General features: G+C 34.4%; 1 protein-coding gene across 1 annotated transcript in view; it reads right to left on the reverse strand.

Moving 5' to 3' along the window:
* Window positions 1-20750, reverse strand: part of gpc6b (glypican 6b) — a 60525-nt gene that overhangs the window by 14111 nt on the left and 25664 nt on the right. The window contains exon 5 of the mRNA XM_056464988.1: window positions 5297-5427. Coding sequence (XP_056320963.1) covers window positions 5297-5427 — 131 coding nt within the window. The remainder of the gene's footprint in view (window positions 1-5296; window positions 5428-20750) is intronic.

The following is a 20750-nucleotide window of genomic DNA, read 5'->3' on the forward strand; positions in this document are numbered from 1 at the left end:
TTTATATACATATGAGATATATAAACACATATGAGATATAGATATATATATATATATAAAGGGAGAGAGATAGAAAGAGAGAAGAGAAAGAGAGAGAGAGGAGAGAGAGAGAGAGAGAGAGAGAGAGAGAGAGAGAGAGAGAGAGAGAGAGAGAGAGAGAGAGAGAGAGAGAGAGACAGTCTGAGTGTGGAGACGGGCCGACATAAGCGCAGCTGGAGGAGCCCAGAGCTCAGACTGTGTCCACATTGCTCTGCTGGAGTTGTGGAGGATGAGCTGCATTTCCTCACTTACTGCAGCAAATATCAGAGAATAAGGGATGCTTACTTTACACAAATATCTCTAATTCTACCACAATTCCAGCAAGCCACAAATATGGAGAAAATCCATTATATTTTGGGAGAAAATGATAAGTGTCTCCACCTAGCAGCACAGTACGTGTCCTCATGCCACCATATGAGAGAAAAAGGCTGAACCCCCTTATCCCTTATTAAAGCTCTCTGTCCTTATCATTTATTATTATATAGTTTTATTAATCTAAGAGAGAGAGAGAGAGCAAGAAAGAGAGAGAGAGAGAGAGAGAGAGAATATAGTTTTAAAATAGTTTTAAAATAGTTTTAATAACTCATTTCTAATAACTGATTTATTTTATCTTTGCCGTGATGACAGCACAATATTAGACTATTCTTCAAGATACTAGTATTCAGCTTAAAGTGACATTTAAAGGCTTAACTAGATTAGGTTAAAATTTGGGTAATATGTATATATGTATAACAGTGGTTTGTTCAGTAGACAATCCAAAACTAATATTGCTTAAGGGGGCTAATAATATTGACCTTAAAATGTTTTTTTTTTTTTTTTTTTTTTTTTTAATGTAAAGCTTCTTTTATTCTAGCTTAAATAAAACAAATAAGACTTTCTCTAGAAGAAATAATATTATAGGAAATACTCTGAAAAATTCCTGAATATGTTAAACATAATTTGGGAAATATTAGAGGAAAGAATTCAAAGGGGGGCTAATAATTCTGACTTCAAATGTCTCTGTGTTTGTGTGAATGTGTATATATATATATATATATATATATATATATATATATATTATAAATTTCACATTCAAACACAAATATTATTGTAAAGTATATATTTATGCATATTAATATTTTTCAAAACTATACATTGACTTTTCTTTTTTCCATTTCTCAATTAATAAAAATAGTTTATTCTAATTTAAAGTAAAAAAAAGCTCATTATAATTAAAGGAATCAATTACAAAAAATTCTTTAAATATAAAAAATGGAAAATACATTTGGCGAAGCTAAATTTAATTCCTTAAAACTAAAAATAACAGGCTTTCATTATTAATATAATATTAAAAAAAGAAAATGGTTCTATGCAACGCATTTAAACTACATACTGTAAACAGACCCCAAAATAGCCTCTTTTTATTTTCTTACTTTTCCTTTCTTTTGTTTTTTTAAAAGAAAAATAAACAATGCCTTTAAAAAAGTATAAATAAATGCAATCATGATTAAAAGAAACTTCAGTTTAAGCAAAATATACGTTATTGTTACAAAACCCCAAATCAACAAAAGCTGGGACAGTACAGAAAACAGAAATATAAAAAGAAAGAAGTGATTTATAATTTAACTTTGACTTTGCAGACAATACAACAAACATATGTGTTCCTCGAGATTTTTATAGCTTTTTTCTTAAATAAACACATTTTTAATTTAGGTTTTTGAAATGCCATCACAGAGGTGCAAGTCAGCTTTGCCACGGGCACTGACGCAACACAACACAACACCATACTATGTCAGACCTTGGCTTTTAGACTTGTTGCTAGAAACAGTCTGGATGAACTTTTTGTTCTTTGGTCCAGAGCACACAACATTCATTTCTCCCAAAAAATACCTAAAATACTGATTGATCTGACCATAGTACAGGTTTCCACTGTGTGATGGTCCATCTCAGATGCCTCTGAACCCAGAGAAGTCAACGGTGCTTCTGGACACTGTTAACATAGGGCTTCCTTTGATACAGTGCAGTTTTCACTGACATTTGTGGATGTAACTATGTATTGTGGTAAATTGTAGTATTGTAGTATTGTGGTAAAAGCCGTATTGTATGAGTGTGTTTGTGAATGCGTGTGTATGGGTGTTTCCCAGTGCTGGGTTGCAGCTGGAAGGGCTGCTGCTGCGTAAAACATATGCCAGAATAGTTGGCGGTTCATTCCGCCGTGGCGAGCTCAGAAATAGAGACTAAGACAAAGGAAAATGAATGAACGGATCCGATTATGTACAATTTCCGCAATATTTTTAAACTAATTATTATTAAAACAAATTAATAAATTTATTATTACATTTATTTATTTATTTATTTTTTAACTAAACTGTTTTTGGAATCAAACATTGGACAATTTATCTGACTGCTTTAAACCATCTGTAAGAAATCTAGCTTTTATCCTGGATTCTATTTGACAAACAGGTAAATGCAGCAATTAACTCTTGTTTTTTCTAACTGAGATTATTAGCCAGAGTGAAAGACTTCTTAATTTGTGCTGAATTTGAGAGAATAATCAATGCCTTTATATCATCACGCTTAGACTATTGTAACTTAATTTATGTGGGCAGGGGCAGACTGGCCATGGGGAGCACGGGGTTTCCTGGCCTGACAGTCTATCTGGCCTGCCACCGTGATTATGGCCTGCCATGCCCCAACCCTTATCATACCACTTATCATAAATATTGTGCTTTTCGCCCCCCGCTATCCACTTTGGCCTGACCTTCAATAACTTTTCCTGGTTGAAAGTGCTGTCCCAGTCTGCTCCTGTTTGTGGGTATTGACCAGTCCTATATAAATAGTCTTCAAGTGGTCATTTTGGACCTCTTGCAGATGATTTATATAGGACTGGTTAATAGCCAGCCCCTAGGGCCTCTCACTGGCACCTGTAAGTTTGAACACATTACTCCTATCCTGTGCTCACTAAATCAGTTGCCAATGTTTTAGGATTGAGTTTAAAATGTTCATGTATGTTTTAAGGTATTAAAGGGCCAAGCTCTGATTTATCTCTCTAATCTTAATCTAATGTTAAAATACCTGTATCTAGCAGATGTTTAAGGTCATCTAACCAGAAGTGCTAGTAGCTCCCAGACCCAAATTGAAGACAAAATGTAGATTGAGCTTTCTCTGTAGGTCCTAAGATGTGGAACTGGCTACCTATAGTAGGTTTGTACAGCACAATGGTCTACAACTGTTGTTTATTGCGCTTTTTAAATAAATAAGCTAATCTCATGACCGATTATACAATCCGTACAATTTAAAAACCATTACAATTTGTCAAGAGCATGTATTTTAGGGACGTGAATCCTGACACACATCGTCTTCCTGTATTCTGAGAAAGTAAAGCGGAGGCTGAATAACAGCATCTAAACCAGACTCTGCTTCTCCTCCTCCTGCAATTAGTGGTGCGAGTGTGTGTGTCTGTGTGTGGAGAACGCAGAGACGTTTACTGGCCGGAGCATGTCTGACCGTCCGCAAGTATGCTGCTAAAAATACTCCAGCGGTCGGGAATAATTGCAGGCTTGTTCTTTCAGGACCTGATAGAGAACATGCTGATGGTGGAGCCCCGCCCATTAGTGCCCTCATTAGCATAAACAGCAGTCCTGAGTGAGAAGCAGCCGTCTGTCCATTGGCCATTAGAGTGTTTGAGCTGCTGAAGATAACGTCAGCACAGACTAAGAGGATTATAGATGTGGAGTTTTAGATGAAGCACTAATGAACAGCGACAGGAGTCTCCATAGACTGATGCATTCTGAGAAACTTCTTTTCACTCTTGACCTTTATCACACAGAGAACGTTCGTCCTGTTTTAAATCTGCCACTATGCTGACACACAGGCATTTGTAACTCCACCCTCTTTTGCAAAGAGTGCAAACTCACTCGAATTTAAAGCGACAGTCCTTCGGTTTAGTCCCTTTATTTATCATGGGGTCACCAGAGCGGAATGAACCGCCAACTATTCCAGCATATACGTTTCACGCAGCAGATGCCCTTCCAGCTGCAACCCAGTACTGGGAAACACCCATACACACATTCACACACACGCACTCATACACTACACTCCCCTATAGTGCATGTGTTTGGACTGTGGGGGAAACTGTAGCACCCGGAGGAAACCCACGCCAACACGGGGAGAACATACAAATAAATTAGTTATATTATATTATATTATATTATATTATATTATATTATATTATATTATATTATATTATATTATATTATACTATACTATATTATATTATATTATATTATACTATATTATATTATACTATATTATATTATATTATATTATACTATATTATATTATACTATATTATATTATATTATACTATATTATATTATATTATATTATACTATATTATATATTATACTATATTATATTATATTATATTATACTATATTATATTATATTATATTATATTATACTATATTATATTATACTATATTATATTATATTATATTATACTATATTATATTATATTATATTATATTATATTATATTATATTATACTATACTATATTATACTATATTATATTATACTATACTATATTATATTATATTATATTATACTATATTATATTATACTATATTATATTATATTATATTATACTATATTATATTATATTATATTATATTATATTATATTATATTATTTCTAGTATTTAGTTTATTAATTTGAGTACATACAGTTGAGGTCAGAATTATTAGCCCCCCTTTTAATTTTTTTTCTTTTTTTTATATTTCCCAAATGATGTTTAACAGAGCAAGGAATTTTTCACAGTATGTCTGATAATATTTTTTCTTCTGGAGAAAGTCTTATTTGTTTTATTTGGGCTAGAATAAAAGCAGTTTTTAATTTTTCATGAACAATTTTAAGGTCAATATTATTAGCCCCTTTAAGCTATTTATTTTTCTGATAGTCTACAGAACAAACCATCATTATACAATAACTTGCCTAATTACGCTAACCTGCCTAGTTAACCTAATTAACCTAGTTAAGCCTTTAAATGTCACTTTAAGCTGTATAGAAGTGTCTTGAAGAATATCTAGTCTAATATTATTTACTGTCATCATGGCAAAGATAAAATAAATCAGTTATTAGAGATGAGTTATTAAAACTATTATGATGTAGAAATGTGTGCTAAAAAATTCTCTCTCCGCTAAGCAGAAATAGAGGAAAAAAATAAACAGTCAGGGGGGCTAATAATTATGACTTCAACTGTATATAGAGGAGTCAGACCTGATAAGAGAGCTGCATGCTGTTCTCCTGCATGTTCATGATGGCCTCTGAGATCTTCACGTCGATGGGCTCCATCACAGACTCAATGTTAAACGGGCCCTCCAGACGCTCTGTCAGCAGCAGCAGTGCATCTGTCACACACACACATTTGTTTTTGTGAATTGTGCAGACATTCCATATGTTTATACAGTACAAAGTGTATTTTTTATTGCCCTACCCCTAAAACAACCTGCCCGTGTGCAATTTTACTTTCTGAAGAAAAAACTCATTCTGTAAGGTTTATAAGCCTTTTGAGAAATCAGGACATCAGCAATGTCATAATTCAGCATCACTCTGTAACACCTGTGTAATACCCATGTCATTTGTGTCTGGATGTCACACATATGCCAGTCAGTCCTCTCTGAGGCAACTACAAACTTTACGTTTCTCACCAGATGCAGTGGTGCTCACATAATAAAATGCATTTTTTTTAAAAATTATATTTCTAATACAAAACGTTATATTAAAAAAAAAAAATAGGCATTAAAAAAACAAATAAATAAAAAATCATATCTGTATATATATATATATATATATATATATATATATATATATATATATATATATATATATATATATATATATATATATATATATATATTATATATATATATATATATACACATCTATATCTATACATCTACATCTATACATCTATATGTATACATCTACATCTATACATCTATATATATCTATGTATCTATACATCTATATATCTATACATCTATATATCTATATATCTATACATCTATACATCTATATCTATACATCTATACATCTATATCTATATATCTATACATCTATATCTATATAAATACACATCTATATCTATACATCTATATCTATACATCTATATCTATACATCTATATCTATATATCTATATCTATATACATCTATATATATACACATCTATATATATATACACATCTAGATAGATAGATAGATAGATAGATAGATAGATAGATAGATAGATAGATAGATAGATAAATGCAAAAATCTGTTTAAAATTTTAAAAATTAAGCAATTATAAATAAATAAATACAAATATTTGGAACCTCATCTATAATAAATAATAATTATTGATAAAGTAAGTTATACTGCAATCAGGCGATGTGCTCAATTGGCTCGATAACCTTAAATTTATTTTGTAGTGTGTGCTGTGCCGCGGTTTTCATATCTTATCAATGTGCGCACGTTTAAGATTTGAGGTATAATATCATTGCCATGATGGTCAAAGAAATCGAAACATTCTGTTCACCCCAACGCAATTTAATAGGGCACTATAAAGGCTAAACAACTTCACTAATTCTTATATTTGCTTAATTTTCACAGCCCAGGGCTATACTTTTCACTATGTATTATATCCTTTCTAAAACATACAGTATAGTGTAAAAGCATGTTTATTACTAAGAAAACCAAAACAACCAAACAAAATTATATTTTAATTGAACACATCACATACAGTACAGTCCTATCTAGTATTGTGAAAAAGCAAAGCTGCAAATCTGTGGTTAAAGCACCACCCAGCAGTCAAAAGCTGCTGGTGCACCTACTGTACTACCGCTGGGGCAACAGCAAGAACGGCAGCAGAGGGAACATATTGAAGTGGTAACATCTGTAATAAATAAATTAAATTCCTAGCTGCTGTGGTATTTACATAAACCAGCCTGATCTCACGAGAAAACGTAAGTATTTTACGTTTTGTCAGTTTAGTGACTAATTCGTATACAAGTTCATTCATACAAAATTGTACGATTTTAAAAAGGAGGCGTGGCACCTAACCCCACCCCTAAACCCAACCGTCATTGGGGGATGAGCAAATCGTACTAAACTGTACGAATTAGAATGTACGAATTCGTACAAATTAGCCACTAAATCAAAAAGTTACGAATTGCCGTTGTTACGAATTGTTGACAAACACGTACAAATGCTCTTAGAGTTTACTCACACTAGGCAGAGTTGTCTTGAACCATGCCAAGGCACGCTTGCCCCCCCTGCTCTCCCCCCCTCGGCCTGCACTCATGCTGTATTTTAACTTCATAGTCATCAATGATGCGACTATTTAAATTTAACAGAAGAGAATCCCTCTCGCTCAGCACAGTGGACATTGCTTTAGTTTTATCATTTTGTATTAATTTAAATGTGCAGTAGGTGATGGTCTTCAGAAACATGTGTTGTTGTGCTGGCTCTTCACATTCTAATAGTACTGATTAAAGTAAATGATCTAAATGTATTGTGTTTTTATATTCTGAGTGAGGCATAAGACTAAAAAATGTTCATCCAATTAAATATTGTCGGGCCGATAGTTCCCATAATTCTGATAAGTAGCCCAAACTGACAAATGTAGATTTGAACCACTGCGCACCTCTGTTCATGCAGATCCACCGTTCACGTGCACACGAGACACATAAGATCACAGCGGTGAAATCAAATGCTCAATCAAAACTTGGCTGAAGTATTTCTGTTAGACAGGTCATGTTGTTTTAAAACTATTTTAGTCACACATGGCTGATGTAGATTGTGTTGTTATGAATGGGTTATATGCACAGAAGTGTTGTTGATGACTATTTTCAGTGTCATAAGGTCCTTTTACAGCATCAATAATAATGATTTTTATTTAGTTTAACAACAAAACATCAGTAAATAGTGCTATTCCACCTATTCTGCATTACTGAGGTGAAGCTGGGGGTGTTGCAGACGAAAGTGAAGAGGGGGGTGTGGCAGTGATGTCTCCATGCCGCCTCCTGCAAGATGCCAATGATCATCTACATTGCCCATGCCTAAATCGGCCGCTGCCTACTGCACCTATAACCTCTTAAGACCCAAGGTGTTTTTTTACATACATTTTTTATTCTCTTTGCTATTTGGGCTTATTGGAAGCCAATAAGAATAAAAATCTAAGTACCATCTTCTGATATGATGTACTTTTAGAGAAAAATTATGTCCATATCTGTGCATTCGAGGGCCGAATTTACATAAAATGATTTTTCCTGACTGTTTTTTTTAATGCATATATAACATAAACTTTTTTTTTTAACTTGCTTTGACTATCAGAGAGTAAAAGCAACATTTTTTGCCAATTTTGGACAGTTAAAAATAGGGTTTTGGACATTTCACATGCTGCAAAACAGTTGCAGGATGACACTGTATATCTGTAACAAAATATAAAAAAAAGTATTTTAAATGGCCACTTAAGAGCTAAAATGTGCTGCTTATGTATGTAGACACTCAAGCCCTAGGAGGATAAGTTGTTTGTGATGCGGTGATATACAGTCAAGTCTTTTGCTGAAGTTTTTTAAAGTCCTCGTGCTGCAGGTATTAGGAGGTTTGCTGAAAGTGCAGCTGTTGTGCAGCGAGGGGTTTGCATCTTCAATAAACTATGACAGTTTGCATTCATTGACAAGTAAGAATGATTAATAAATCCATATGAAACATTCTCTTATAAGTGACAGCACATCTTCAGGTTGGACTCAAACTACAAGCGTAACGCACCAAAGCCCAACTGAATCGGTTCTGACACACCTCTTCCAATCGGGCTAGGACCGGCCAACTGAACCGTGCCTGATTCTGAGTATGAACTGGGAAACATGCCTGGGCATGGTTCGAATAGTGTAAATACATAGTGTAAACATAGTGTAAGCCAGTGTTTCCCAACCCTGTTCCTGGAGGCACACCAACAGTACATTTTTTGTATGTCTCCCTTATCTGACCCATTCGTGTCAGGTTTTGGGGTCTTTTCTAATGTTCTGCTGAGTTGATTCAGGTGTGTTTGATTAGGGAGAGGTTGAAAATGTGTACTGTTGCTGTGCCTTCAGGAACAGGGTTGGGAAACACTGGTATGAGCACACCTTTAGTTTGCTTTAAACGCCAAAATGATAGAAAATTAGGCAACAAAAAAATCCACATAAAAATATACAAAATATATTAAGAAATGATGAGTCAAAATGAAGTTTTTCTTTAAAACAAACTAAATAATCTGCCAATAGAGTAAGAAAAATAATCGTATGTCAAATAGAAAAACAAGACTAATTTACTTCATTGGAAGACTATTCTGCTTTTATTAAGTAAAAAGTAATATTATTAGTATTATTATTATTAGTATTATTAATAAGTATTATTTCGACATATTTATGAAAACAAGACTTTTTTTTAGACAAAGATTTTCTAGACAAAGTCAAAAATTATTGTCTTGTTTTCAGAAATAATGAGTCAAAATTGAGTGCATTTTTACTTAAATCAAGCTAAATAATCTGCCAATGACAGATCATTAAAAGTAGAAAAACAAGATTTTGCTTACACCATTATCAGATTATTTTTTGTACAAACAGTTTGTACATTTCTGGCATTTCTTTACAATGTTGTGGTGCCCAAGAAAAAGCCTATTGAAAAAAACTAATTAATGCAAAAATAATATATATATATATATATATATATATATATATATATATATATATATATATATATGTGTGTGTGTGTGTGTGTGTGTGTGTGTGTGTGTGTGTGTGTGTGTGTGTGTGTTTACCAAAACTACGCATTGTTAGCTAAATTCATGTATGCAATATACATTTATGCAACATATTTTTAGGGGGAAAAAAAACTCACATTCACACTTTATTTTTATTTATTAGAAAAAAACATCTTTGTAAATTTATAAATTAAAGACTTTTTTTGTTTGCATTTTTGAAAAAAAACAAAAAACGATTTGAATTTGGCATAAATTATTTACTGTGACCTTTTATGTGAAGCTGCTTTGACACAATCTACATTGTATAAGCGCTATACAAATAAAGGTGAATTGAATTGAATTGAATAAATCAGCATGCCAAAAATGAATTATTTCCTTTTCTTTGCATGCTTGTTCTAAGGAAAAACGCGCTTAATTTTAACTCAAAACAAGACAATGTTTTTTTTTTTACTTGTCTAGAAAATGCTTCTTGATTGAAGATTCTCTACACTGAAAAACTAGTCCGGACAGCATATGTTTTTAGGTCATTGTAACTTATTTAACTAAGTTAATCATGTTCTAACCTAATTTTCTAAGTTATGCAGGATGTTTTTAGTCAGTTTAACATAATATACGTTCAATGAACTCATTTTTTTGCTGAATCAAATTAAACTTCTAAGGCAACCAGGATTTTTTTTACAGTGTGGATATCTGGACCAGAAACAAGACAAACACAGCAAGTAAGAAACTATTTGATTGTGAATTAGAGAGAGAGATTGCCCTGATGCACACAATGCTGTAATTCCAGCACAGCCGTGGCCACAAGTATGACGGAGGAAAACATTTATTCATGTCAACATCTCTTTTCCAGGCGTGTCTGAAGATCTGAACGCCACAGAAACCAACAAACACGATCTGGAGAAGCTGGAGATCAGCAGCACACACTTTAATAACACACAGGCCAGACCCAGAGACTCCATACAACACACACTCACCAACAACAACACAAAAAACACAACATCATACAACACCACAACCAGCTTTGCTCACCACCTCCAGACAGATGCACATCTTGCAGTTCGCTGCAAAATATTTCTAGTCCAAATATCTGGTCCAAGTTCTTACATCAAGAAGTATTTTCCGACACAGGCTCATTGTGAACATGTACCCCCATATACAGTTTTGGAGAGTGCGAATTATGTAGCCCAGGGGTGTCAGCTCTGCACAGTGTAGTTCCAACCCTGCTTCAACACACTTACCTGTAGGTTTCAAAGAAGCCTCAAGGACAAGTAGGGTTAAAGCTAAACTGCGCAGAGCTGCGGCCCTCCAGAAACTGAGTTTGACATCTGTGATGTAGCCAGAGCTACATATGGATGACACAACGGCAGCCATATTGTGCCAGACCACACACCAGCTGATTGGTGGAGAGGAGACAGAGTGATAAAGCCAATTATGGTATGGGGACAGTTAGGAGGACATGGATAGAGGCCGGTGGACAAATTTGGCCAGGATGTCTAGGTAAACCCCTACTCTTTTTCGAAGGACAACCTGGGATTTTTAACAACCACAGAGAGTCAGGTTTAACGTCTCATCCGCAAGACGGCACTCACAGACAGTATAGAGTCCCCATCAATATACTGAGGGGTTAGGACCCACACAGACTACAGGTGTTAGTAACCCCTTCTGGCCTCACTAACACCACTTCCGGCAGCAACCTAGCTTTCAATGTGGTCTCCCATCCAGGTACTGACCGGGCACAGCCCTGCTTGGCTTCAGTGGGTGACTGTGTGAGAGTTGCAGAGAGCTAGCTGCCGGTAATTGGGGCTTTTGAAATTATTACTGGTTGGGTTTAGGAAAGGCGGTGGGTGGGTCAATCGGTGCGTTTGAAGACATTACTGGTTGGGTTTAGGGAAGACGGTGGGCGGATCAATCGGTGCTTCTGAAAACACTGTCGGTTGGGTTTAGGAAAGGTGGTGGGTGGGTCAATCAGTGCTTTAGAAAACACTGTCGGTTGGGTTTAGGAAAGGTGGTGGGTGGGTCAATCAGTGCTTTAGAAAAAACTATTGGTGGGGTTTAGGGAACACTGACGGTTGGGTTTAGGGAATGTGGTGGGCGGGTTAGTCGGTGCTTCTGAAAACACTTTCGGTTGGGTATAGGGAAGGCGGTGGGCGGGTCAATCGGTGCTTCTGAAAACACTGTCGGTTGGGTTTAGGAAAGGTGGTGGGTGGGTCAATCGGTGCTTCTGAAAACACTTTCGGTTGGGTATAGGGAAGGCGGTGGGCGGGTCAATCGGTGCTTCTGAAAACACTGTCGGTTGGGTTTAGGAAAGGTGGTGGGTGGGTCAATCAGTGCTTTAGAAAACACTATTGGTTGGGTTTAGGGAATGGGTGGGCGGGTCAGTTGGTGCTTTGAAAACACTGACGGTTGGGTTTAGGGAATGTGGTGGGCGGGTTAGTCGGTGCTTTTGAAAACACTATCGGTTGGGTTTAGGTAAAGGAGGGTAGGTGGGGGGGATTGGTCGGTTGGTTGGTTGGTCTGTCTGTCGACAGCATCCTCTGGTGGATTTATGCGAGAACAGCAGGTGCTAATGGTATTCGTGAGAAATTTGAGATCTTATAATTGTAAACAGCAGCCGCTAGTGGATTCATGAAAAAAAAAACTGCCAAAAAAAGTAGCACCTGGGACATATTTGGTGCTCTCCAGAAAGGTATACATGGGTATGTATCCATAATGAGCCTGGGTTGGCATTTTCTAGATAAGCAAAAAATATTGTGTTGTTTTCAGAAATAATGTGTCAAAATTAAGTGGGTTTTTCCTTAAAACAGGCATAATAATCTGTCAAGAGAGCAATGCAAATAAAGAAATAAAAATAAAATGTCTAATAAATACAAGTTGTTGTATAAAGCAGGTAAATTATGTATTGTCAAATTCTTCTGTAAAAACCTCAAGAAAATTTGACTGTGAAACGGAGGTTTGTGGTGAATATAAGGGAGTTGCTGAAGTGTAGTTTTATTGCTCATTACAGAAAGAAAAATTCATTTGATGAAAACAACCTTTAAAAACATGAATTACAATTGAAAAATTCAGACACAGATTGATAACTTGATGAAGTGCTATATGATAACTAAAAGGGGTATTTTTGGATGTTTTCTTTCCATTAAATAGATTAAAATCTCTTCACTCTATTTCAAAATTGACAGCTGCAATAAAATACCACTATATGCATAAATAGATTATACACAAAAGTCTTGTCATCGATCGCAGTAAGAGCAACAAATAATAACTTGACTTCTAGTTGATCATTTGGAAAAGTGTCAGAAGGTGGATTTTTTCTGATTAATCATCTGTTGAACTGCATCCAAATCTTCACAAATACTGCAGAAGTCCTACTGGAACCCACATGGAACCAAGATTCTCATAGAAATCAGTCAAGTTTGGTGAAGGAGAAATCATGGTTTGGGGTTACATTCAGTACTGGGGTATGCGAGAGATCTGCAGAGTGGATGATCATTATCAACAGCCTGAGGTATCAAGACATTTGTGCTGCCCATTACATTACAAACCACAGGAGAGGACAAATTCTCCAGCAGGATAGCCCTCCTTCTCATACTTCAGCCTCCACATCAAAGTTACTGAAAGCAAAGAAGGTCAAGGTGCTCCAGGATTGGCCAGCCCAGACACCAGACATGAACATTATTGAGCATGTCTGGGGTAAGATGGAGGAGGCGTTGAAGATGAACCTAAAGGATCTTGATGAACTCTGGGAGTCCTGCAAGAAGGCTTTCTTTGCCATTCCAGATGACTTTATTAATCAGTGATTTGAGTCATGTCAGAGATGTATGGATGCAGTCCTCCAAGCTCATGATGGAGTCAGACACAATATTCATTCTGTTTCCACTGCAGCATGACCACATATTCTATACTGGACAGTATTGAAGGTTCAGTGACCATACTTTTGTCTAAGCAAAGTCAGAACTTACTGTCCTAATGAAATCATTCAAAATCAAGACATGATCATATTTTATTTTGGTAAAAGAAGCGTCATCTAGAGGCCTTTGCCTTTCATATAAGCCACTATTGACACCAATTGATCAACTAGAAGTTGAGTTATTATTTGCTGTTCCAAAAACTTGGATAGACGACAAGACTTTTGTCAGGTAGTGTATACTATTTTACAGTTTGTAAATTATTTAACAATTGTCATCTACAGGCACTAATACTAACATAAAAGAACCAAATAAAGATCTATTTTGGATGTTTTCTTTCCATTAGACTAAAAAATAAATAAATAGATTAAAAACGCTTTACTCCTTACTTCATAATTGACAGATGTGATAAATGAATACAGTATTTAACCTAGTTAAGCCTTTAAATGTCACTTTAAGCTGTATAGAAGTGTCTTGAAGAATATCTAGTCTAATATTTTTAACTGTCATCATGGCAAAGATAAAATAAATCAGCTATTAGAGATGAGTTATTAAAACTATTATGATTAATAATGTGTTGAACAAATCATCTTTCCATTTAACAGAAATTGGGGAAAAATATACAAGAGGGTAATAATTCTGACTTCAACTCTATGTGTGCTTATTTTCCTCTCATTTCTCTTTATTTGTGTTGTTGTTCAGATCCACCTTGCCCTTTCTGCAGTCCTCCGTAAACAGATCCGTATTGATTTTATTTGCTCATTTCTTTTTAATTGCATGATTTGTTTCATTAGGTAACCGGATCCAGCCACAGCTTCACAATTCATGAAAATTCAAGCCCTGGACATTTCCTGAGCAGCTCATGAATAAAGCATCAGCTCTTCATTAGAGGACAGAAGATTCGCAAACAACAAGACAACAGCTTCGATTGTTTTACACTTTACTGATGCTCTTTACAGCTTCAAGCTCACAAACATTTACTTTTAGATTAATTTCGTGTCTCTAATGGATCACAGGTGGCTGGGGAAGCAGTAAATGCGACTAATGCAATTTAAACAAATAAATAAATAATTAAACAAATAAAATAATAAATAAATAAATAAATAAAATAATAAATAAATAAAAAAATAAAAAAATAAATAAATAATTTTAAAAATATATCATTTAATAAATAAAGCATTTACTAATTAAATTATTTAATGAAAGAATTATTTAATAAATAAATCAAACATATATATATATATATATATAAAATAAATAATAAATATTAATTCATTATTAATTAATTTAATGAATGAATCACATTTAATAAATAACAAATAAATCAAAGTAATAAATCATTTAAATAAATAAATGTAAACAATTTAATAATACCAGTTGTAAAATCACAGAAATTAATTATAGTTTACTAAAGATCGCTATAGAGAACATCTATTCTGAAGAGACCCTGTTTCTACTGTATTTCTGATTAAATAAATACTGTCTGGGTGAGCATAAGAAATGCGACTAATGCAATTTAAACAAATAAATAAATAAAAAATAATAATAAATAAATAATTTTAAAAATATATCATTTAATAAATAAAGCATTTACTAATTAAATTAAATTATTTAATGAAAAAATTATTTAATAAATAAATCAAACATATATATAAAAAATAAATATTAATAAATTTATATTAATTTATTATTAATTAATTTAATGAATGAATCATATTTAATGAATAACAAATCAAAATTAATAAATCATTTAATAAATAAATCAAACAAATATATATAAAAAATAAATAATAAATATATATTAATTTATTATGAATTAATTTAATGAATGAATCACATTTAATAAATAACAAATAAATCAAAAGTAATAAATAATTTAATGTAAACAATTTAATAATACCAGTTGTAAAATCACAGAAATTAATTATAGTTTTCTAAAGATCGCTATAGAGAACATCTATTCTGAAGAGAAAACAAAAATTACATTAACCCTGTTTCTACTGTATTTCTGATTAAATAAATACTGCCTGGGAGAGCATAAGAGCTCTATATAAAGCAGTAACGTTTTTGTGGTTGATGGCTTTATTCCTACATTCTAAAATATGCTGGGTTATTTTTATCCAGTGTTGGGTCAAATATGAACAAACCCAAGATTTGGACTAAAAAGTGTCAACTAAATAATTTTTTACATTCAATTTAAATTTAAATTTAAATGAACATTCAGTTTAATGAGGAAATATGTTGATGCTAAAGTAATGCTGCAGAGTAATAATAACAACAACAACAACAACAACAACAACAACAACAACAACAACAACAACAACAACAACCATATGACTTTAAGCCTTCATTTTTGGTTGATGGAACGTAGTGCATATTAGTAAACGTGTGTGTGTGTGTTTTTTACAAATATATACATTTTTACACACTTTGACCTTACACGTGAAAAAAAAGAAGCTGAGTGTATTAACCCAACAATGGGTCAAATATAGACAAACCAAGCCGCTTTGAATGTTATCACTCTATTGAATGAGCGTTATCAGTTAATAGATATGGGCTAATAGAGGCCTTCTGCACCTGCTGGTCGGCTCAGAAGGCTGTTATCATCCATCCACATGATTAATCAGCTATAGATCACATATGGCTGCAGCCGGAAGCTAACAAGAATTTATTTATTTTATTTATTAAATTTCCTAATAATTGTATTTTATTAACGTCTACTCCAACCCTCACAGTAATGTAAAAACTATTAGTATAGCTAATTCTTTATTAGTATAGCTAGTTAACCATGTGGATGGATGAGAACAGCCTTCTGAGCCTACCAGTATGCACAGAAGGCCTCTACTGGCCCATATATAGCAGCTGATAACCACTGATTACACCCATTCAATAGAGTGATAACATCCGAAGTGGGTGACAAACCCAACCACTAGGTTAAAAATGTCATTTAAACATTACTAAAAAAAATGTTGGGTTGAAATTTTTTTTATTTATATTTACTGCAATAAAATAAACATTGGGTCAAATATAGACAAACTTAACCAGCAAAGGTGTGCTGGGTTTTTTTTTTTTTTTGACACTTTGCATCTTTTTTCACGTGTAAGGTGAAAAAGTGTCTTTTCCCAACAATGGGTCAATTCCCAAGTTGAATTAACCCAACAATGGGTCATTACTGAAACATTACTGAAAAAAAAGTTGGGTTGAATTTTTTAAATTTAAAATTTTTACATTCACTTTATAAATTTAAACTTAAATGAACATCTCAGTCGTTAATGAGGAAATATGTTGATGCTAAAGTTAATGCTCTTGCCAGAGTAATAATAACCAACAACAACATAACAACAACAACAACCAACAACAACACAACACCAACAACAACACCTATGACTTTAAGCTTCATTTTTGGTTGATGGAACGTAGTGCATATTAGTAAAGTGTGTGTGTGTGTTTTTTACCAATATATACATTTTTACACACTTTGACCTTACACGTGAAAAAAAAGAAGCTGAGTGTATTAACCCAACAATGGGTCAAATATAGACAAACCAAGCCGCTTTGAATGTTATCACTCTATTGAATGAGCGTTATCAGTTAATAGATATGGGCTAATAGAGGCCTTCTGCACCTGCTGGTCGGCTCAGAAGGCTGTTATCATCCATCCACATGATTAATCAGCTATAGATCACATATGGCTGCAGCCGGAAGCTAACAAGAATTTATTTATTTTATTTATTAAATTTCCTAATAATTGTATTTTATTAACGTCTACTCCAACCCTCACAGTAATGTAAAAACTATTAGTATAGCTAATTCTTTATTAGTATAGCTAGTTAACCATGTGGATGGATGAGAACAGCCTTCTGAGCCTACCAGTATGCACAGAAGGCCTCTACTGGCCCATATATAGCAGCTGATAACCACTGATTACACCCATTCAATAGAGTGATAACATCCGAAGTGGGTGACAAACCCAACCACTAGGTTAAAAATGTCATTTAAACATTACTAAAAAAATGTTGGGTTGAAATTTTTTTTATTTATATTTACTGCAATAAAATAAACATTGGGTCAAATATAGACAAACTTAACCAGCAAAGGTGTGCTGGGTTTTTTTTTTTTTTTTGACACTTTGCATCTTTTTTCACGTGTAAGGTGAAAAAGTGTCTTTTCCCAACAATGGGTCAATTCCCAAGTTGAATTAACCCAACAATGGGTCATTACTGAAACATTACTGAAAAAAAAGTTGGGTTGAATTTTTTTAAATTTAAAAATTTACTGCAATAAAAAAAAAATGTGGACAAACCCTGTGTCTGTGTGTGCGTGTGCGTATGCGTATGTGTGTGTGTGTGTGTGTGTGTATGTCTCTGTATGTCTCTCTCTCTCTCTCTCTCTCTCTCTCTCTCTCTCTCTCTCTCTCTCTCTCTCTCTCTCTCTCTCTCTCTCTCTCTCTCTCTCTCTCTCTCTCTCTCTCTCTCTCTCTCTCTCCTCTCTCTCTCTCTCTCTCTCTCTCTCTCTCTCTCTCTCTCTCTCTCTCTCTCTCTCTCTCTCTCTCTCTCTCTCTCTATATATATATATATATATATATATATATATATATATATATATATATATATATATATATATATATATATATATATATCCATCCATACATGCATCCATCTATATCTCGGCTAGGTCAGTTGGCATATCTGTGTGTAGTTTGTATGTTCTCCCCATGTTGGTGTGGGTTTCCTGTAGGTGCCCCGTTATATTGACAGATTATACTAAAGCTGATACATGTTTAGGTTTGATCTAAAGCAGCTCTAGTTATAAAGAGTGCTTGTGTGTGTGTGTGTGTGTGTGTGTGTGTGTGTGTGTGTGTGTGTGTGTGTGTGTGTGTGTGTGTGCGCGTGCGTGCGTGCGTGCGTGTGTTTCTCCGACTAGACTGTCCCAAAGCCTCCAGAAATAGACGTTGATCTTCCATTCACAGAGCTGAAGACACATGCAAATACACTGGATTGAAATTCAGCTCAGATTATTCTCCGCTAAACAGCTCTCGATTGTGCGACTCCGAGTTGCATTGCAAATGAGGGAAAATCTGAGGACATTACAGAATGCGTCTAATTTGCAGACACATGATGCATGCGATTGAGCAAGCAGTGTAAAGTACTGATAAATTCATTCTGTACATATAAACAAAACACAAGGCTAAATGAAACCCCTTTAAGTGCTATGTACTGTAGAACCTGTAGAGAACCACTTTTATTATTCGTGTATATTGTGCTAAATTGCATGTTACACCCTAAGGGATTGCTGGAGAATCGTTTTTATAGGTTCTTTATTGCCCTTAAATTGCTTCTCCTTTGATTCCGTTGAGAAGGCTTTAAGAATAATTAACCGTAATGAATTTAAACGCAGTTAATAATGAAATCGGCTAATCATTGCATCCCTATTAACAATATCAGTGCATTGTACAAAAGGCCTTTTCTACAAACATATCCGAAATGTTTAGATATTTGGACTGGAAATGAGACAAAAGAAGTGAGAAAAGCATTTTTTGCAGTGTGCGAGTGTGTCAGTTTTGTGCTCTCGGTGACTCAGGGTTTGGGTTGGAACAGGACACTGGATTTCCCCATTTCTGCACTATGGTAGAAATGTTAAAAACGTCCCGCTGTGCCCATCTGAGCCAAACCAAAAGCTCTGCCCAAAATCTGCCTGGAATAAACCGAGAAAATTCCTGAAGGACAGCTGCAGCGAGACGGAGCTCAAGAACACTGAAAAATGAGCCGCTTTCTATTTGCGTCTCAGATTTGATTATTTCGCAGGACTGATTCGGTAAGTTTGGAGTTTATTATAATATTTTTTGTTGATCTTTATTATAATTATTATATTTTTAAATCATGTAAAGTAAGTTTATTATGCAAGTATAGCTAGCTCTTTACACAGCGCAGATATAAAAATATAAAAACACATTTAAAAATGAAATATCTATCCATTCATCTATCCATGCATCAATCCATAAATCCATTTATTCATCTATCCATCCATCTATCCATCAATCCACCCATCCATAAATCCATTCATACATCTAGCCATCTACAGCATGTATGCATCCATCCATAAATCTATGCATCCATCCATCCATCTATGTACATCTGTCCATCCATTCATCTATCCAATCCATTTATCCATTCATTCATCCACCCAACCATCCATCTGTCCATCCATCCATCCATCTATCCATACATCAATCCATCTGTCCGTCCATCCATCTAACAGTCCATCTATCCATATATAAATCAGTCCATACATATATCCATAAATCCATCTATCCATCCATCCATAAATCTATCTGTCTGTCTGTCTGTCTGTCTGTCTGTCCATCCACTCATACAGTATATCTATCAATCAAACCATCCTTCCAATCAATCTATCTATGTCCATCTGTCCATTCATAAATCTATAAATACATACATATATTCATCCATCTATAAATCTATCCATTAATCTGTCTGTCTATCTGTCCATTCACAAATCCATCTATCTATAAATCCATTTATCCACTAATCCATCCATTCATCTATCTGTCCTTCCATCTGTCCGTCCGTTCATCCATCCATCCATCCATCCATCCATCCACAAATCAATCCATACATCTATCCATCAATTCATATATCCATTCATCCTTAAATCTATCCATTCATCCATCTGTCTATGTCTATTTGTCTGTCCATAAATCTATACATACAGCCATCCATCCATCCATCCATCCATCTATCCATAAATCTATCCATCCATAAATCTATTCATCAATCCACCCATCCATAAATCCACAGATGCATCTGTCCATCTATCCATTCCTAAATCCACAAATCCAAGACCCACAAAGCTATCCATCTATGTAACTTTCCATCCATAAATCTATACATCCATCTATCTATCCATCAATCTGTCCATCTGTCCATCCATAAATCTATCCAATCCATTTATGCATCCATTTATCCACCCAACCATCCATCTGTTCGTCCATCCATCCATACATCAATCCATCTATCTGTCCATCCA

The sequence above is a fragment of the Danio aesculapii genome, chromosome 9, assembly GCF_903798145.1.
Source record: "Danio aesculapii chromosome 9, fDanAes4.1, whole genome shotgun sequence".
In the NCBI taxonomy this organism is placed as follows: domain Eukaryota; kingdom Metazoa; phylum Chordata; class Actinopteri; order Cypriniformes; family Danionidae; genus Danio; species Danio aesculapii.